This window comes from Numida meleagris, chromosome 6 (genome assembly GCF_002078875.1).
Source record: "Numida meleagris isolate 19003 breed g44 Domestic line chromosome 6, NumMel1.0, whole genome shotgun sequence".
Taxonomy (NCBI): domain Eukaryota; kingdom Metazoa; phylum Chordata; class Aves; order Galliformes; family Numididae; genus Numida; species Numida meleagris.
In genome coordinates this window covers 6,922,508-6,940,417 of record NC_034414.1, presented here as the reverse complement: position 1 = coordinate 6,940,417, position 17,910 = coordinate 6,922,508, and the positions used below count along the sequence as shown (strand labels likewise).

The following is a 17,910-nucleotide window of genomic DNA, read 5'->3' as shown; positions in this document are numbered from 1 at the left end:
TATTCAACTTCCACTAATTCTCATATTAGGAGCCATAAAGATGTGTAAAAATCACCTGAAAACCATGCTTGATTTTCTTGAGCCTCAGTTTACCAGTTTAATCAAAAGTTTTCTGTCTGAGTTTCGTGAAAGGGAAGTTGTTTCAAGAATTACCTTCTGAAACTCTTCTACAGGCGGTCAGGATACACCTCTCTCCACCCACTCTACGGCCGGCACACTCAGAACAAGATTGTTAGAGCTAGATGACCTTTAACATCCCTCCCAGCCCAAGTCGTTCTACAATTACAAGACAGTGTTGTGGTGGTTTTTTTCTGAGCAATGCTTTAGAGAGCCTAATGATTCATAAATACCAGCTACACTTTTAAAATTTCATAGTGCAGATGTGTTTCAGTTGCAGCAATATAATAAATTATTCCTAATTCACAGAATCTGTGAAAACCCACAAGAGTTTCCTAGGATTAACAGTTTTGCATGGTACCTTCCAGAAACATTTTGTTTGATAACAAAACAAAATACTATATTCTCTTCGGAGAAAAGCTAAGCAACACAATACATATTATTGGCAATCTTTAAAGTGACTCAGAAGTTAATTTAAAGAAAAGAAATGGAACTTTTATGATCAGCTTCTATTTCAGCCTCACTGTTGGCATAAAAATAAAGCAGATATTTTTTAGGAATCATAGAACAGTTTGGGTTGCAAAGGACCTCAAAGATCACCTAGTTCCAGCCCCCCTGTCACAGCATAATGGCTTGGCAAATGCTAAGTGATTTACTACAGACCATCACAAATAGTAATTTAATGTAACTACTACACAAATTCAAAGTTTTAAAGAATAACGTTAATGATTTTCATTTTTTATATCACTACATCTGGGTAAAAGATCTTATCAACTTTTAGGAATTTCAATGCAAAGCCTTATCAGCTGTTTTTACTCAGATTAATCCTACTAATATTATGTGGTGGTTTTTTTCAAGGAATCAAAGACTATCCTGAGTTGGACGGGACCCACAGGGACCACTGAGTCCAACCCCTGGCTCCACACAGGACCACCCAAAACCCAAACCCTATCTCTGAGAGCGGTGTCCAAATGCTCCTTGAACTCAGGCAGCTTGGAGCTGTGCCCACTGCCCTGGGCAGTCTGTTTCAGGGCCTGACCACCCTCTGGTGCAGAACCTTTCCCTAACCCCACCTGTCGCAGCTCCACGCCATTTCCTTAGGCCCTGTCACTGCCACTAGATAGCAGAGCTCAGTGCTGCCCCTCCGCTCCCTGTGAGGAGCTTGTAGGCACCATGATGCCTCCCTCCCCTCAGCCACTCCTCAAATGTCTTGCCCTCCAGACCCTTCACCATCTTTGTAGCCCTCCTTTGGATGCTCTCACATAGTTTATGTCCTTTTTATATTGTGGCACCAAACCAACACCCAGTGCTCGAGGTGAGGCCACACAGTGCAGAGCAGAGCAGGACAATCCCTCCCCTCACCCAGTGGCAGTGTTGGGCCTGATGCCCCCAAGGACGCATTTGGCCCTTTGGGCTCCAGGGCTCAGATCCAAGTTCCTGTCGTCCAGAACCTCCAGATCATCTGTAGACAGAGCCAGGGATGTCCCATCTCAGATGCAGAATTAAATCCCATGTGGTTGATGATTGCCCAGACCTCAGTTTGTCAAGATCTCTCTCTTATTGCCTCTCTGCCCCTGACAGAATCAACAGCTCCTCCCAGTTTAGAGACATCTACAGATTTACTTAGTGTACCTTCAAGTCCTGGATCCAAGTCATTGATAAAAACATTAAAGAGAACTGGACCCAAAACAGAGCCCTGCAGAACCCCAGCAGTAACTGACTGGTAGTTTGATGGAACACCACTGACTATAACCCTTTGAGACAGACTCGTCAGCCAGTCCATCAGGGCATTTTTCCATCTATTACATCACTAAGTCACAGTAAATTCATAGTTTTTCAATCATTTTCTATTTCCTATTTCCAACCACTAGCTAAATGCATACTAACATTGCATATGAAGTGTGACACTCAGCAGATATCTAAATCATGCAATAGCGTGGAAGAACATTTTTGCAATTACTCACTTCGGCTTATTTCATCTCCTATGCATTATGCTGACAAATAATATTTGAACAATGGTATTGTTCAACTTAAAATGTACTAAATAATCAATGTAAGCAATTTTGCTTAGACTATCAGAACTATGAGCTGATACACAAACTGTATTTGAGTTATGTGATGGTACTCTGACAGAAAGTAATAAATTAAAAAAAAAGAGACATAAAAAGATCACATGAACATCAGCTACAGACAACCTAACAAAGTTTAAAGACCAATAAATGTGACTCTCATTCTCAAAACATATCCTAGCCTTTACTGCTCAGACTGTGGAATAAGTAATGAAAGAATAAACGCATAATACACTTTTTTGTAACTTCACTATTTACAGCTACCTGGATTATTACAATAAAAATACTGATCCTGTAGACAGGATTTGATAGACAAAGCTCAGAATACGTATTTTAGCTGTATAATCAACTTGCAAAATTTCCAGAATACACTAAGGTCTAAATATCTAACCAATCTCTTTGGCAGGAAGATACAGGGCTCATTGAATTAACTAGAATCGTTCAAAAGATTTTATATGAAAATAATACTGAGTTTCGGCTAGATTAGCATGATAGTAAACATGGTTGTAAATTTTAGTCTGTCCTGCATTTTTTGTGGTGTTTTTCATTAAACTTCATTTCCTAGTTTTACATGATAATCCAGTCTAAGCTTTCAATAAGAGAAGAGGCAAAAAAAAAAAAAGGAAAAAAAAATATCTTTACAAATAAACATAATTACACCTCAGAACATCAGGCAAATCTCTAGAATTCATTTGTACTTTATAGCACTTGCAGAAGGATCCATAGATTTTCAATACTGAACATAAGCAGTACTGTATATATGTTGTAATTCACCCTGGTGAGGTGTAACTAACACCGAAACAACCTTCAAATATCTTCAGCATGTTTGTGTGGTACAACAATAGTAAGAAAAAAAATGATACTCACGTGGAAAGTCTTTGGGATGTGTTTTTTCTGACCAATTTCCATAAAACGTTAGCCTGTATTTGGCAGTCCCACAGGCACAGCAATCTAAAATTGGTTTGTCAGTCACACCTTCTGAGGCTGAATCTGAAAAAGCAGTAATGAAAGTACCTACTGAAAAGGGTTACGACTCAACAGCAACAGATGACAGCAAAGTTGCCACAATAAGTACTCCAGCAAATAAATTTGAATTACATTTACTCTTGTTCGTTAGTTTTTAGTGTTAGGCCACACAGAAGTAGAATCCTGAAGTAATCGGTTTGGATTTATGCGTGATGTAATGACTCAGATCTACATTGTAAATATGAATGCACCACTACAGTTGTAGTTGTTTTCAGATTCAAAACAGGTTCATTTCTGGTTCTTAGCTGATTTGGTCAAAACCTTAGCGCATCTTAAACAACAGACTGGATCATTCTAGACAGCCAGACTATATAAGTTCTTCAGTGGGATCCAATAATCAGCTGCAACAGCCCCATGCTAATGCCTCAGTTCAACTTCTGCATAAACAAAACAGAAACTGAGTTTTTGCACGCACACATTTCCTGCTCACAAATCATTCCCTGCTCCAGTCTGAGAAACATCCAGTGATGTTGGTGCAGCTGAGAGCAGGCTAGCGCTGTCAACGAACTCCAGCTCTTTTGACTACTCTCTCCAGTGGCTTCTTAACAAGATACATGGAATAGACAGCAGGCTACATGAATGGCTTTGCTGTGGCACTGCACTCCTGCTACTGTCTTTCTTAAGGATCCTTCACCCTTCAGATAAATGATGAACAACATGTTCCTGCACATACGATGGTGAAGAGAATACAGAGCCAGAAAAATCATATGTTATGATTAGTTTGACAAACTCTTTCTGTCCCTCAAACAGACTTTCTAGCAGCATGGGTCATGATCTACGTGACGAGCTTGAGCTTAAAGTGAATTGAGTACTAAAATGTGCAGATTTGAGGAGGTTATCAGATGTGAAATTCAAAACCAAAGCCCAAACCTAAACCAAACAATTTAAAGCTAATCCATATCTTCAGCAGTCTATTTTAGTTAATTAGGGCACACTCAGGAAAATAATTGGCCAGCAGTAACAAGCCATTCCACTGTCTGTAAGAAGAGTTTTAGGACTTAAGCAAATTGCCTCTTGTGTGAATGAAAAGAAGTCTTTCTGAAGTTTTTAAGTTTTTTCCCCAATAGAATCACCTGTTTCTGCCTATTCTGAGAAGACCTATACACTGATTGTAGTACAGCTTTGCCTATAACTGCAACATAAATCTTTCATTGTTAAGACAATGTGTTTCTGCACTTTCCCTCATTCAGTGTCTTTAGGACAGAGTTCAATAAATAAGTCCCTCAAATTACTCAAATTCTTCTTATCTAACATCTCATCTAGACTAGAACAACAGTGATGCTGAAGAAGAAAGCTGAAGTTCTCTAGCTGTCCTTAATATTTTCAGCAGATAAGATTTAATACTTCAACTAGATTGAGTAGTTGGTGATGGGCAAACCCACCTTCCGCTATCAGAACTCAGCACAGACAACTAAAATTCTCCAAACATGAAGCTGTTATTCAAAAATGCGGCAGAATTTTAAAAGTACAATTTTGACATAACTTGGCCTCCATTAATTAAATTTCTTTTGACTCCTTATCCTCTATTCAACAGTACTACTTGTTCTCCTTTCTTCTCAGAAATAATAATCAAATTCACTGTTGTTTATTCTGGTTCACCACCAAATGTGCAAGATTTTTAACAAGTCTAGCTTACATGTTTCCATATTTGAAATGGTGCAAAACACTGACAAAGAGGTTTCTTGACAACAGTCAGGGATTCCACATAATGAAATACAACTGAAATACGTGACTGGCACGCATTCAGTTCACTAAAAATGAAGGACAGTGTGGCAGGTACCTTAAAAATATATATATATTTTTTTTTCCTCAGTACAAAACTAAAGAAAAACCATTCCAAACTTGCAGGGAGAAGAAGTAAGAATTACCCCATAACAATCATCTCTGCACTTCTGCACAAAGTTATTACTTTTCAAGGAAATGTGGGAAGTTTCTCCTGGAAAGAATTAAGCTATATGATCTGGAATTTAAATCAAAAGAATATGTGCACATCAGTATCAAGGGAGTAGTCAGTAGTTGCTACACAGGCCTTAACACCACACCCTCCTCCTGCAAAGATGGATTATCTGTTTAAAAGTGAACATATATTAATAATATATGCACATATTGCTATATGAAGGATATTTACTAACAGAAGCAACACAATCTGCCAGGAGATTACAGAACCTAAAGGTCACTTTCCATATTTGCTTTCATAGCAGATTGTATATTTAAGAATTGATAGAGGACTCCATAAAGCCCCTGAAGAATTTCAACATATAATTCCCCTTAGTTTTCAGAGGGAGTTTAATGGCCTGATGTACTTCATAGAATTTCCTCCAAAATACGCAAACATTGCCATGACAACCCTGGTTCAAAAGAAGTAAGAATGAAAATAATTACAAAACACAGAAGGAGAATCAAGAGACTGTGATTATTTGAACCAACTTCACTTGCATGACCTTTCTGGGGAAGAGGAATTTGCATATGCAGAAACAGAGTCTATTTATCAAAAGACAATTGTAGTTCTCTTTCATTTCCCATGTGAATTTTAAATATCTCTGCTATGCTCAAGTTTAGGAAAGGATGAAATAGCCCAGGCAAACAGGTTTCACACAAGGTAAAAAGGTGCAAGTGTCACATTTAGGTGAAAGCAAGAAAGATTGTACGAGAAACAGTATGCAAAATAAGAAAGAACATCACTGAATTAAGAGATCCTGAATTTGAAGCTAAATGAAACTATTCAAGGTCTCAAAATTTTAATTGGATATAACAAGTCAGGAGAAATTAGTAGAACATGACAAGGAAATCACCTTACCTTGTTCACAGATTCTTTTGGTGAGAGAACCCTCATCTTGAAAATAAATAATGCGCTTCTGCACAATACTGGCTCTATAAAGAAAAAATGGTTGAAATATGTTTATTGCTTAAAGAAAAAAGAAAGTGCATGATAAAGTAGCAAAAGGACAGAACTAGACTGCTAAAACCTAGGCATGCTTTCTTCTTCTGACAATATGTAGTACTAAGGTTAGACTGCTAAAACCTAGGCATGCTTTCTTCTTCTGACAATACGTAGTACTAAGGTTAGGATATTTTTTTAATGTATCAACTTGCATTTGAATTGCATTACATTTTTCATTTTGCAGAAACTTGGAATGTTGTTATCTTAGCAGAAGTGATACAGTTATACAGTGAGGATCTGTGCTTTTGAAATGCATGATGGTCAACTGAATATTCAGTATGTCAAATCTTATATTAAAATACTGAAATTATATTCAATTTCAGAAAATAGCACAGCTAAAGTAAGCAGCTGTTTGTAGGCAAGTCCACTGCATTCTGAATAAATAAATACTTCTGATACATTACAGCAATTCAGTGCAAATGTAATTTTAAAGAAGATTTTTGTTCCATCTCTGAATAGGACAGGCTGGACAGAGTGCTGTGCAGCCTGAACCAGTGCGTGACAAGGGGGTTGAAAATGAGAGGTCTTTAAGGCCCCTTCCAACTCAAACCATTCTATCATTCTGTGAAGTTAAGATACAGAGCTAGCATAAGCTAAAGTCTTCAAAAGTAATTCAATGGTTCCAAAAGAAAAGGCACTTTAATTCAACCTAGAATACTTAAGACATGTAGTTCAAACAAAATGTACTTTCAGAACCCCAGTTTAAAGGCAGGGTAAGAGTTGTTGAATCTGAAAATGATACAGGGAAAAACAGAGTTAGTGTGCAACTTTTTATTTTACAGATGGTATTGCACCTATGAATTTTTTCAATATCCCATCTGAAAGCCCATAAGCTGAATTTTCTTTCAAATATCTTCAAATCAGTTACATACTATGTTCCAGCACAGAGTAAATGTCATAAACAATAACCAGCTGGAACAGCTCAGGTGATCCCCTTCCAGCCTTACTTAAATTAAATTATGTTCTTAGACTATTTTATAATTATAAAATTTAATTTACATGTAAACTTTGTGGTTTTGCTGTTAGAAAATTGTTAGAATTTGGTTAAATTCATGAACATTCTTTGTATAGAGAGTTTCCTGAAGAGAAGTTGAGCTCCTCTTTGTTTAATAGTAAGGGAGCACGTTCTTCTGACAACCCTATGTACCATCCCTTGAATACCATTATCATGAATTTAACACAGCAGCTCTTGCTCCAGTATAAAGGAAAACAGTTAATAACAATGCCCAGTCAGGGACATAAAATTCTAAACAGTAAGAGTCAGATTCTCATCTTACCTCAACTTTACAGTCAAATAATTATATTAATCTCTCTAGTGTTATTTTTCACTTCTAACAGCTGAAGTAAGAAGAAAAATCACTGTGTATGCTTAGAAGTGTTGTTGAAGTTACATCTTTCTTTGACAGTGTCCCACCCCATAAGTTATCAAAAACTAGACGTAATTTTACTGTGGTTTTCTTTCCAAGATACAAGGTCAGAATAGGACAGGAAGGAATATCTCATTTCACACATAACCCATCCAGTACAATAACTGAGTTTTGTAAACCTCTTAAAGCTAGATCAAGCTGGGAGGGGTATAGAAAACTACAGATTGTTTTCCCTTAATAAAGTTGGCATCTTGTAAAGGCAGATGTAGTAAAGGACTATACAGGCAACAACCAAAGCTATGAAAAAAGCAGGGTGAAACAGAGAATGGAGCAGATTCTCCTGAATGCACCAGTGAGGCACATGGAAAATAAAGATGAGGTGATTGGTGGTAACCGACATGGTTTCAGCAAGGGTAAAAAATTGCATCTGAGAAATGTGGTGGCCTTTTATGAGGGAGTTACAGTGTCAGTGCATAAAGGAAGAGCAACTGATGTCATCAACCTGGACTTGTGCAAACCCTTCGACCCTGTCCTGCACAACATCCTAGTAGACAAATTGGAGAAAAACGGATTTGATGGGTGGACAACTTGCTGGATAAGGAACTGGCAGGATGGTCACACTCAGAGAGTTGAGGTCAACAACTCAATGTCCAAGTGGAGACCAGTGATGAGCGGCTTTCCTCTGGGATCAGTGCTGGGACCGGTGTTATTTAACATCTTTGAAGGAGACATGGACAGTGGGGTCATGTGCACCCTCCGCACGTTTGTAGATGACACCAAGCTGAGTGGTGCGGTTGACACGCTAGAAGGAAGGGATGCCGTCCAGAGGGACCTGGACAGGCTTGAGAGGTGGGTCCATGCCAACTTAATGAAGCTCAACAAAGCCAAGTGCAAGGTCCTGCACCTGGGCTGGGGCAATCTCAAGCAGAAATACAGGCTGGGCGGAGAATGGCTTGAGAGCAGCCCTGAGGAAAAGAATTTAGGAGTGTTGGTGGATGAAAGGCTCAACATGAGCTGGCAATGTGTGCTTGCAGCCCAGAAGTCCAACCAGGCTCATTCCTCAACTTGACCTAACCACATCTACTTCAAGCAGGCAGTGGACTAAATGAGTTTCAACCTAAATTACCCTATGATTCTGTGCCTTAAATATCATTTTAAAGAACAAGTTTTTCAAAGTTTACTGTCTAAAAGCACCTACACTTTAAAGCTGAACAAGCAAGAAATCAGCTTTCTTGTGAAGGAGCTCCCAGATCTGCAGCTAACAAAAATATTATGAGTGTTTTATTTCATAAACAGTTATTTTAGAAATAAAATGGAAATTGCTTGAAGCCTGAAGTTTACTTATTTTATTCTTTTTGCTGCGGTTAGCTCATCAGTATGGAACATCATGGGAACAGTTCCTTTTCTAACAACGAAAGATTCTCAACTTTCTGAGTTGCTGTCTCTTCAGTTGAGTGTGAATATAAATGGAACTAATAATCCAAATTAAGCCAAGGGGAGTTTTGTTGCCAACTTTAGCTGGAAAAGGACTGATACATCAGATGGCTGCATAAACACCCAAACCAGGCACACAACATTACAAGTAGTCAGACAGAAATAGTATTAAATTACCTTTGACATATCCACTGTTTTAATAATCATTTTCTACACTGGAGACTGATCAAATGATCTGAACAGTATATTTGCCTACTTTGTATCACTATTTTTATTTATCTTACTATTTATTATTTTGACATAACTTTTATTCCTCTATGAAAGTTCTGATTTTGATTAAAGATGGAGTTTGGAGGCTTACAACTGCTTAAAAAGGAAATGGCTGGCTTTTACAGAGAAGCAAGGTACACATCTGCTCAGTCTACACAAATCATTGCTGGTATTTCTATCATCCAATGCTGTCTGATCTTTTTTAGAAGGGAAGATCTGACTGCTTTTCCCCTACACATTAGTAGATTTTAAGGGGATTTTTAATCGAGTTGTTTCTCTCTGTGACTATCAGCAAAATCATCTCAGTAAAATGGGAAAACTGCTCTTCCATCAACACATCAGCATACCATTAAATAAGAAAGAAAAAGGAAACAAGTATATCTACAAAATCTGCTCTAGTTCTCATCATCTTCAAATGGTGCTTTTCAGTACTTGTTAAAGCTTTTGCATCACATGAGAAAAATCATATGCATAACAAGCAAACTCGTTTCCTTTTATTTTCATCTAGCAGTATCTATTTTTATTTCAAAAACTAATGGTACTCTTTCTTCCTGTTGTGCAGTTCTCTCAGCAAAATCAAGGAATATCTGGCAGTTTCTGTAATATTTGCTTTGGCAATATCACTTCGTAACACTGATAGGTTGGATACAAGTAGGCCAGTCTTTGTCCTGTCTTATTTTTTTCTCAGACCACATCTCAGCGTAAGACCTACCCTAAGAGACATCCTTGGAATGAAGGCCCTCTCCAGCTCAGCTCTGCAACTTTGCCTTTCTGCTGGGAAAAGCTCTACTAAAGTCACATAAATTGCATTTGGGATATTAACAAACACAAAATATCATGAACCGTAAAACTTCAAAGCAGCCTTAGGGGATGCTGCAACTCATACCAAAAACTGAGTAGTAGTATTTTTTTTTTTTGTCAACTTTTTCCATAGACGTAGCTTTAGATCATCATCCTTACTCCTTTTTCAAATCACAGCATCAGCAGAAATAATCTTATTTTAAAGTGTCTCTGTGGGTGTAATGATATGACAAAGGAAGCAAGAAAGAGTATCCATGAGAATTATTCCTATGTCATTTTCAAACTTACATAAAAAACATTAAGTACAATATTAGAGATACATTTTAGTAAACCAGATTTTGCCAGAGCTGGTGAATATACACCATAAGTTTCAAGACATCTCCATTTTTTCCATCTCTACTGCAGTTCTTACAAACCATGTGCTTCCTTGCAAGATATGTTCCCCCAATGGAACACATGGAATATGTTTTCAAGCAGCGTAGAGTCCAGCAACAAGTGAGGAAATAGCGAGCGTGATGCCCAAGCCATTCCCTCACCCATAACAAAGTACAGTTCCCTTTCCAAGGTTTTTGTCTTTTTTTTTTCCCCAAAAGAAAACATCCACACTACTTTGCTGTGCTAAATTTTTAGGCTCTGCATTATAACAAATTCATACATCTCTGCATCATATACAAATTCAGCAGTTTCTAATATGGCGTAACCTTTTTGATTTTTACACATGGAAATAGAACTACTGGTGACATTCTTGCCTAGCCACAGGTTGCAGACCATGGCCGTGAGTAAAATCAGCACTTGAGAGTGTGTGAGATAGCAGAGAAGAATACACTTTAGCAAACTTAATAGAAAAGTAAGTTGGGCAGGTTAAGAAAAAAAAAATACTCAGAAAACCCACCGATACTGAGAAATAATAATAAAACCCTAGACTGCAGACAAGAAACTTTGTCTGCTCAATATTATTTATGAGTTTACTTTGTCTTGCCCGTCCAGCCATCAAAGCTATTTCCTTCAATTATTCCATTCTTTACTGAGTTAATTACATCACTGCAAGCTCTTTCCCACCTCAGAAAGCAACCAAGAACATTTATACGTCACAAGATGCTTAATGAGGCTTCAAAATAATATTCAACTTGGAAACTGACCTCAGTCTCATCAGAGGAAAAAGCTCCATCTACACCAGAAACTTTGTCATGAGTCATCATTGACAAGGGTTAGTACTCATCTAAAATTGTCTTGATATTTGGCTTAACACAGGTGTGGGATTTTTGTTTGTTTGTTTTTTAAACTGTATGCTCTTAACGCAGTTTGAACAAACTAACCAGACCTGACATTTGACTTTGGATAAACATCGTAATGTTAATGTCAAGTGTATCACTTTTCCCACATTTACATTTCTGCACATGATGATCGTCTTTAGTAGATTAGTCAGCTGAAAGAACAACAAGAGCTGCTTACTTCTAAAAAAGCATATTCACTGAATACATATATACCAGAATATCCTTCTTCAGTATTATTTTTAAACATAACACCCACACTGCCAGAAAACAGATCTGAGCAAAACCTCACAGCAAGAACAAAGTACTCTAAACTCATCCTACAAACATATCCTAGCTTCACAATCCTGTCATTTGTCTTTCATATCATACTCAGGTACACCATCATGCGCACATGTGGCAGCTCACTGACTGCAGGACTGATCTGGACATCATACAGAGTACAACAAAAAACTCCAAGGGAAAACACAGTTGTATATGCTGCAGTGTTGTTTTGTTCTCAGAAAATCTCTCTGTTTGCTTGAATGCTCACAGGACACAAATTTTGAATCTAAAATCTTCACAATAAAAAGTCATAGTGACAAAATCATTTCTGACATGTCCACTACACCGCTTCCTTGCAAGATTTAAAAAAAAGAAAGAAAAAAACAAAAGACGAAAGAATGAGTTTGTCCAGGTCCCTTGAGGAAGTTTCATGCTCCTTAAAACCCATTGCTATTTGTGGGCTGTATCTTCACCACGTTTTGCTACTCACAAAGTTCTTGTAGCAAGCATCATCTCCTTGATCTTCAAAAGTAAGCATTATTAGTTGCGTTGTAAAGAAAAGTCAGAAAGTACTGGATAGGACTGGTTAGCTGGAGGATGTATTTGTTCTGTCATTCTAAAGTGCTGATTCTGTACAGAAGACAGAAGCAGCCTACCAAAAGTAGGAGTACGTTTTCTATCAAGCTAGGGATCCCAGAGCTACTCTACCTGATAGCTATTTTCACTGAGCTAACTTCCCATAAGATCTGATGCACAGCTCTTGTGCGTTAACTAACCAATCCTAATATCAAAATGAAAAATTGAAACAAAAAAACCACGTCAAGCATGGTTTTATTTTTGCTTTAGAAGTCCACGCAACCTGTACAAAGCTCATCCACCTCCACAGGGAACTCAAAGACTTAATTGAAGAGAAGCAAAGAAAGAAAGAGAAAATCATGTTCCCACTTTCAGGGCAGGCAGCTTGTTTCACCTGCTATGACAGGACACAGCAGAAGACAAACTACATTATGATGTTACTGCAAATGAACTACTGCAATGGCACATGTGTTACTCCTCACCGGTCCAGGAGGGGGAACGATCGTTCACAAGGGTGGATAGCGATAGGACAAGGGGGAATGGTTTTAAACTGAGACAGGGGAGGTTTAGGTTAGATATTAGGAGGAAGTTTTTCACTCAGAGGGTGGTGACACACTGGAACAGGTTGCCCAAGGAGGTTGTGGATGCCCCATCCCTGGAGGCATTCAAGGCCAGGCTGGACGTGGTTCTGGGCAGCCTGGTCCAGTGGTTGGAGACCCTGCACTCACAGCAGGGGGGTTGAAACTCAGTGATCTTTGAGGTCCTTTTCAACCCAGGCCATTCTACGATTCTATGATTTTGTCACTAATGGCACAGTATAATGCGCATGTATCCCTTCACAATATTCCTTTTAAGCAATATACCCTACACATATTTTCCTTCTCTCTGGACCTCTCCCCTCCACCCACTCCAGGTTGGGGGATTAAACATTTTTTTTGGTTTTTTTTTGTTTTTTGTTTTCTGGCTTTTTGTATTGCAGTAACAAAGCTAAGTAAGTAAACACATGATGAAGGCCCAGTTAACAAAGACTGAAAAAAATCTCAAGACTTTAGAAAAATTGGTCTAAATTTTTTATATATTCTCGGAGGATTCAGGAAAGAAAATATTAGAGCTCTCGTTCTCCAGCTATTGTTTTAGAAGAGGTCTCCACTAGCAATATACCAAAGATATATTGCAACGACGGAATCATTTGCTTGTACAGACAAGAATGGTATATCAAAAGCAATATCCTAATCAAGTCTCTCTCCTTGTAAAATAGTGAATACTGGGTATTCGGTTGCAGGAATCCAGCTAGGACTCATTTATTTGATGCTTTCCAAGTTCAGAAAAATCATCTCCTCAGTTTAGCTCACAGAAGCCTGAAGGTTAAAACACCACAACAGATGATAAATTAATATCCACCGAAATTAAGTTTTAATTGATATTAAAGCACTTAGTAATGACTTCTTAAGAGACGCCTTAATCTTATAAATGTACACACCTAAAGAAGGTTAATTTTGATGCCGCTCCAACAGCACTTGAGGTTAAGTCTGACACCCCAAATCCACCGCAATGGGGTCTGGAGCCACCAGAAGAAAGAGACTTGCCATTTCCTTACTGCAGCTGAGCCAGAAACTTCAGCTCTCAAGAACTGATACCTTTACAAACGGACTCTCTTCTAGTTCAGTTCTAGCTCAGCTTCTCTAACATTTTCACTGACAGCTGGGACTGAAGCACACTGAACAGTCAGACACCTGATGCCAGGAGATACTGACTGTTTACAGGGGAAGATATGACTGCTGAGAAAAAAAAAAAAAAGAAAGATCTAATATAAATATGAGGGTTAAGATCCGCAACCTTTCCACCTTCTCCGTTCTGAAGGAAGAGTATGTGGGAAGAAGGCATTTCCAAAATGTACTTGTGGAATACCTGAAAGACTGTGCTGCTCATATGACATGAAATGACTCTACACAACTAAGGAGGTTTTCACCTGGATCTTCCTCTTACTTTTTGTTCAAAATCTGTTACAACAAGCTGGGATTAGTGCCAGGCAGAATCTTTAGCTTAGAGTTTTTCTTGTCAGGGGTGGGAGGGCAAGATAGCCCAACTAAGGATTTGTAACACATATTGTTGCAAAACTTCAGGATATAAATCGTTGGAGAATGCAACAGCAGGGAGCTCGTGCAGAGGCATTTGGTTCTTCCTAATTCAGTTCTAAGCACGCCAAATTCAACACATCCTTTTCATATCTGATTAGCTGCTGCAGCAGCAGCACTTTTTCTGCAAAACTGCCAAACAACAAGCTGCTCCAAGTCATCTATGAATACATAAATATATCAACAAAAGAGCTGCATTACTCAGCTTATAGCTGGGAACGCTCAGCAACCACTTGGGCAACGCAAAAACCAAACATTCACATGTATTGTTTCTCTGTTGTGATCCAAATAGATGTCTCCTCCAAAGTATGCTCTACCAGAATTACTGACAGGAGACACAGAGCTTCCACCATTTCTACTGCTCTATAGATATTAATATTAACAAACCACAGATTAACCTCAGAGACCTTCAGTAATCTGATCTCTTTAACTGTGCTCTAATCAATATGAGAGCAGAAGGTCAATACTCAGTCATTTACAACAACACCACACACAGGATCGAGGAAGATTTTAAAAAATTTCAGCAGAAAATTACAGCCCAAATTGTGTTTGGTTCCCATTCATCCCTGTGAATGAAATTTCACAGTATATGGATGGTAATGGTGTTAAAGGGCATTCATGCCTTGAATTTGAATGGGACAACATAGAAAGAACACCTCAAAAGCAGGTCAGCTATAATCCTTGAAATTTAAACAACCAAAGCTGGCTATGAGTTCACCTGATGCAGATTACTGTATGAAGGGAATAGGACACTGGACGTTTGACCAGGTAGGAGAGGATAAGAGGCTGGGCAACAGAGCTCATTTTGACAAAGGACTGGTGCAAGGGAAATTTAAAAGCAGGGGAATGACCGTGGAAATCAGCTGTGAATAAGGCATCCCAAAGCTCAAAGGAGCACAAGTGGTGAAGCTGAGCAGGTTGATAAGGCAGACTCAGCAGCTGAAGAGGCAGCAGACCTGAGACATATGAAGTAAAGGCTGACAGCAGTTACCAGAACACAGCAGAAACAAAAGCACCAAGAAAGTAAATGGAGAAAGAATTGCTAACCGCATTACACGAAAACCAGGAAAATACTCTTGGAGTTAAGACAGCAGCGATGTTGGAAGGTACAGAAACAGGTGTAAGGAAATGGATCAAAAACGGTTGAAATTCTCCCAGGAAGGGCAAGACCAAAGTCTAGTCATATCTCTTTGCAGCAGCAGGTTATCAGTCTGAGATTATACACTGAGTATGCACACTAGCTCCACAAAACAGGCTGTGGTAATGAACACTCACTCCTGGGAAGTGAGTAACTCCTTCCCAAAGTGGTTTAAAGTACATAGCAGCAGAAAGAGGGGAAAAAAAAACTGTTTCAAGAAACCTTTTGCCCCCTGTGTGACTCCTGAAGTCCCATTGACAGAGATAAAGGTCTTCATTTCACAAAGGAAGTGTTAACAACTGTGCGTAAAGGATCCAGGAGCAAGCAAAACTACACAGCCTGTTTCATCCTCAATCATCAGAACAAGTAAGAGAACACGAACAGAAATATTAACACAGCACTGTGAACTGCAGTAAGTAATAAGGGATCAAAATGATAAATTGCCCTTAATATTAGAACCTTTAAGTAGTAAGAATCTGGTTCTACGAAGTATTATTTGGAACAAAATTGCAGTTAATTAGATTTTTAACTTCATCAGAAACTCCTAGAGAGGAAGATCCTGTGTCACGGATAGCTGAGATACACCAACAGCAATCAGAGATACAGGAGGGAACACAGCAGGAGATCACGCAAGGTAGAGATAAATGGGGGTGCTCCTTCAGATACGTGTATGGGAAATAAGTAAACTGGTAACGTTTGTGAGATTGTTATCCAAGCAGTGCAATTTAAAGTTGGTCAATAGCCTGCGTAGATTTCAAAATTGAAGCACAAAGAGCAACAAATCTGATCTTCCATCTCAGATTTTTGTGGGTTCAGGGGTATGTTTAGGTTTGCCTGTGTGTTTTTTTATTTATCTTTTTATAATTGGCAGTCATTTGCTTCCAACATACATTTAAAAAAAAATAAAAAAAACCCACACTTTGAAAACTGAAAACATACAGTTCAGATACACTGATGCTGAGGCTGTTCTGAAAATCTAGGTGCATGCAGCAACCTTATATTGCTGCTAATTGTGAGATGACCTTCTGTTGAGAACTGATCTTACTTCCATCAAAATCCATTACCAAATTCGATTTCACTTAATTAGATGAGAAGCACAGCCTTAATTCCTACTGAGTAGCCTCTGGAAAACTAGAAAATTATAAGAATATCACTTTAAACTTTAATACTGCCAAGTGAAGTTTTTTTCCTGATCCAGTTAGCGAAGAAAACACTTATCTGAGTATACCTGAAATTTGCCTCCTCTTCGTGAGTTTGTCTTTACTTTATTTACCGGCCTGAACATTTCTAGTACTTTGTAAGTAGAGCTACAGGTGGCAGAAATATAGATTACTACTATAAAACTGACAAGAATGAAGAGCTATTTATGTTTCTTCACTATATTGAAAATGGTGCTTTGCCTATGATTTATTCAGAGAAACTAGATAAATTGTCTGTTAGTATTTGTTATCTAAAGTAACAAAAGAATTTCTTTATCAACTGTCATGAAATGGCAGCACCATCTCTGCAGTGCAGAGCATTTTTCTACTTTGCATATGAGTTCTTTGCCCTGTCATATACATAGATTGCTCCAAAAGTAATGCCTCCCCCTACTTATTTCCATGGAAGCTACAACAGATACAATGAACACAATAGAACTATTCGATAGAGCAAATTCTCAGCAACAAAACACGTTTTTCAACGTAGTCACCACCACTAGCTATGCATTTTGACCAGCAATGAACAAGAGCCTGAGTAACAAACCACACCGGGGGAGATGACCCACTGCTCCAGTCACCACTGCTGAAATGCACCACCCACAGCCTCACTGTGCTCAATCCACTGGCTGGTCTCCATAAACATTCAGCAAATGTTGATGAATGTCAGTGGGTGCCATTTTTCCACATGGAGGAATTTGATGACGCCCATTTGCTTCGTCTACACTTCCACGTCAGATTCTGTGCTACCACACTGCCCCTCTGCTGCCATCTGTCACACAGTAACTGCATGTAACAGGATATTGGTGGGAAGGTTCAACCTCTACTGCCATACCACCAACATCTGCCTCTGATGTTGTGGGCCAACATCATAAAATAGGAGGCATTACTTGTGGAGCAGCACTCAATTCATTTCATCAAACAACTAAAAGGCAATTGCAGGATGGGAGAGCCATTCCCCTTCCCACCCCGCAACACTTGCAGAACAAATTTATGTTGAACCTTCAGAAAGAAATCTATGGGAAGAAGCACTACAACAGGTCATCTGTAGAACTGCTGGAGCATATTCAAGGTATCACCAGGCCACAAGTGCCAAGTTCATTCTCCTCCAACAGAGACAATTCCTTCTTTAGACACAGAACCCTATGTCCACAACCCTCTCCTTTCTGCAGCAAAAGAAAACCCAGAAACCATTAACGAAATCAAATATACTTTCTGGTGCACTGCAAGGCTTTACACCATGTTCTGCCGGAGCAGTGAACTGACTGATTAACAAATCCATTTCTGTGGGAAAGCAGTGCAGAA

The 17,910-nt window shown here is 38.7% G+C and overlaps 1 protein-coding gene across 1 annotated transcript in view; it reads right to left on the bottom strand.

The window, feature by feature from the left end:
- Nucleotides 1-17,910, bottom strand: part of SPON1 (spondin 1) — a 177,116-nt gene that overhangs the window by 113,217 nt on the left and 45,989 nt on the right. The window contains exons 4-5 of the mRNA XM_021401755.1: nt 6,010-6,083; nt 3,054-3,176 (exon numbers count right to left, since the gene is read on the bottom strand). Coding sequence (XP_021257430.1) covers nt 3,054-3,176; nt 6,010-6,083 — 197 coding nt within the window. The remainder of the gene's footprint in view (nt 1-3,053; nt 3,177-6,009; nt 6,084-17,910) is intronic.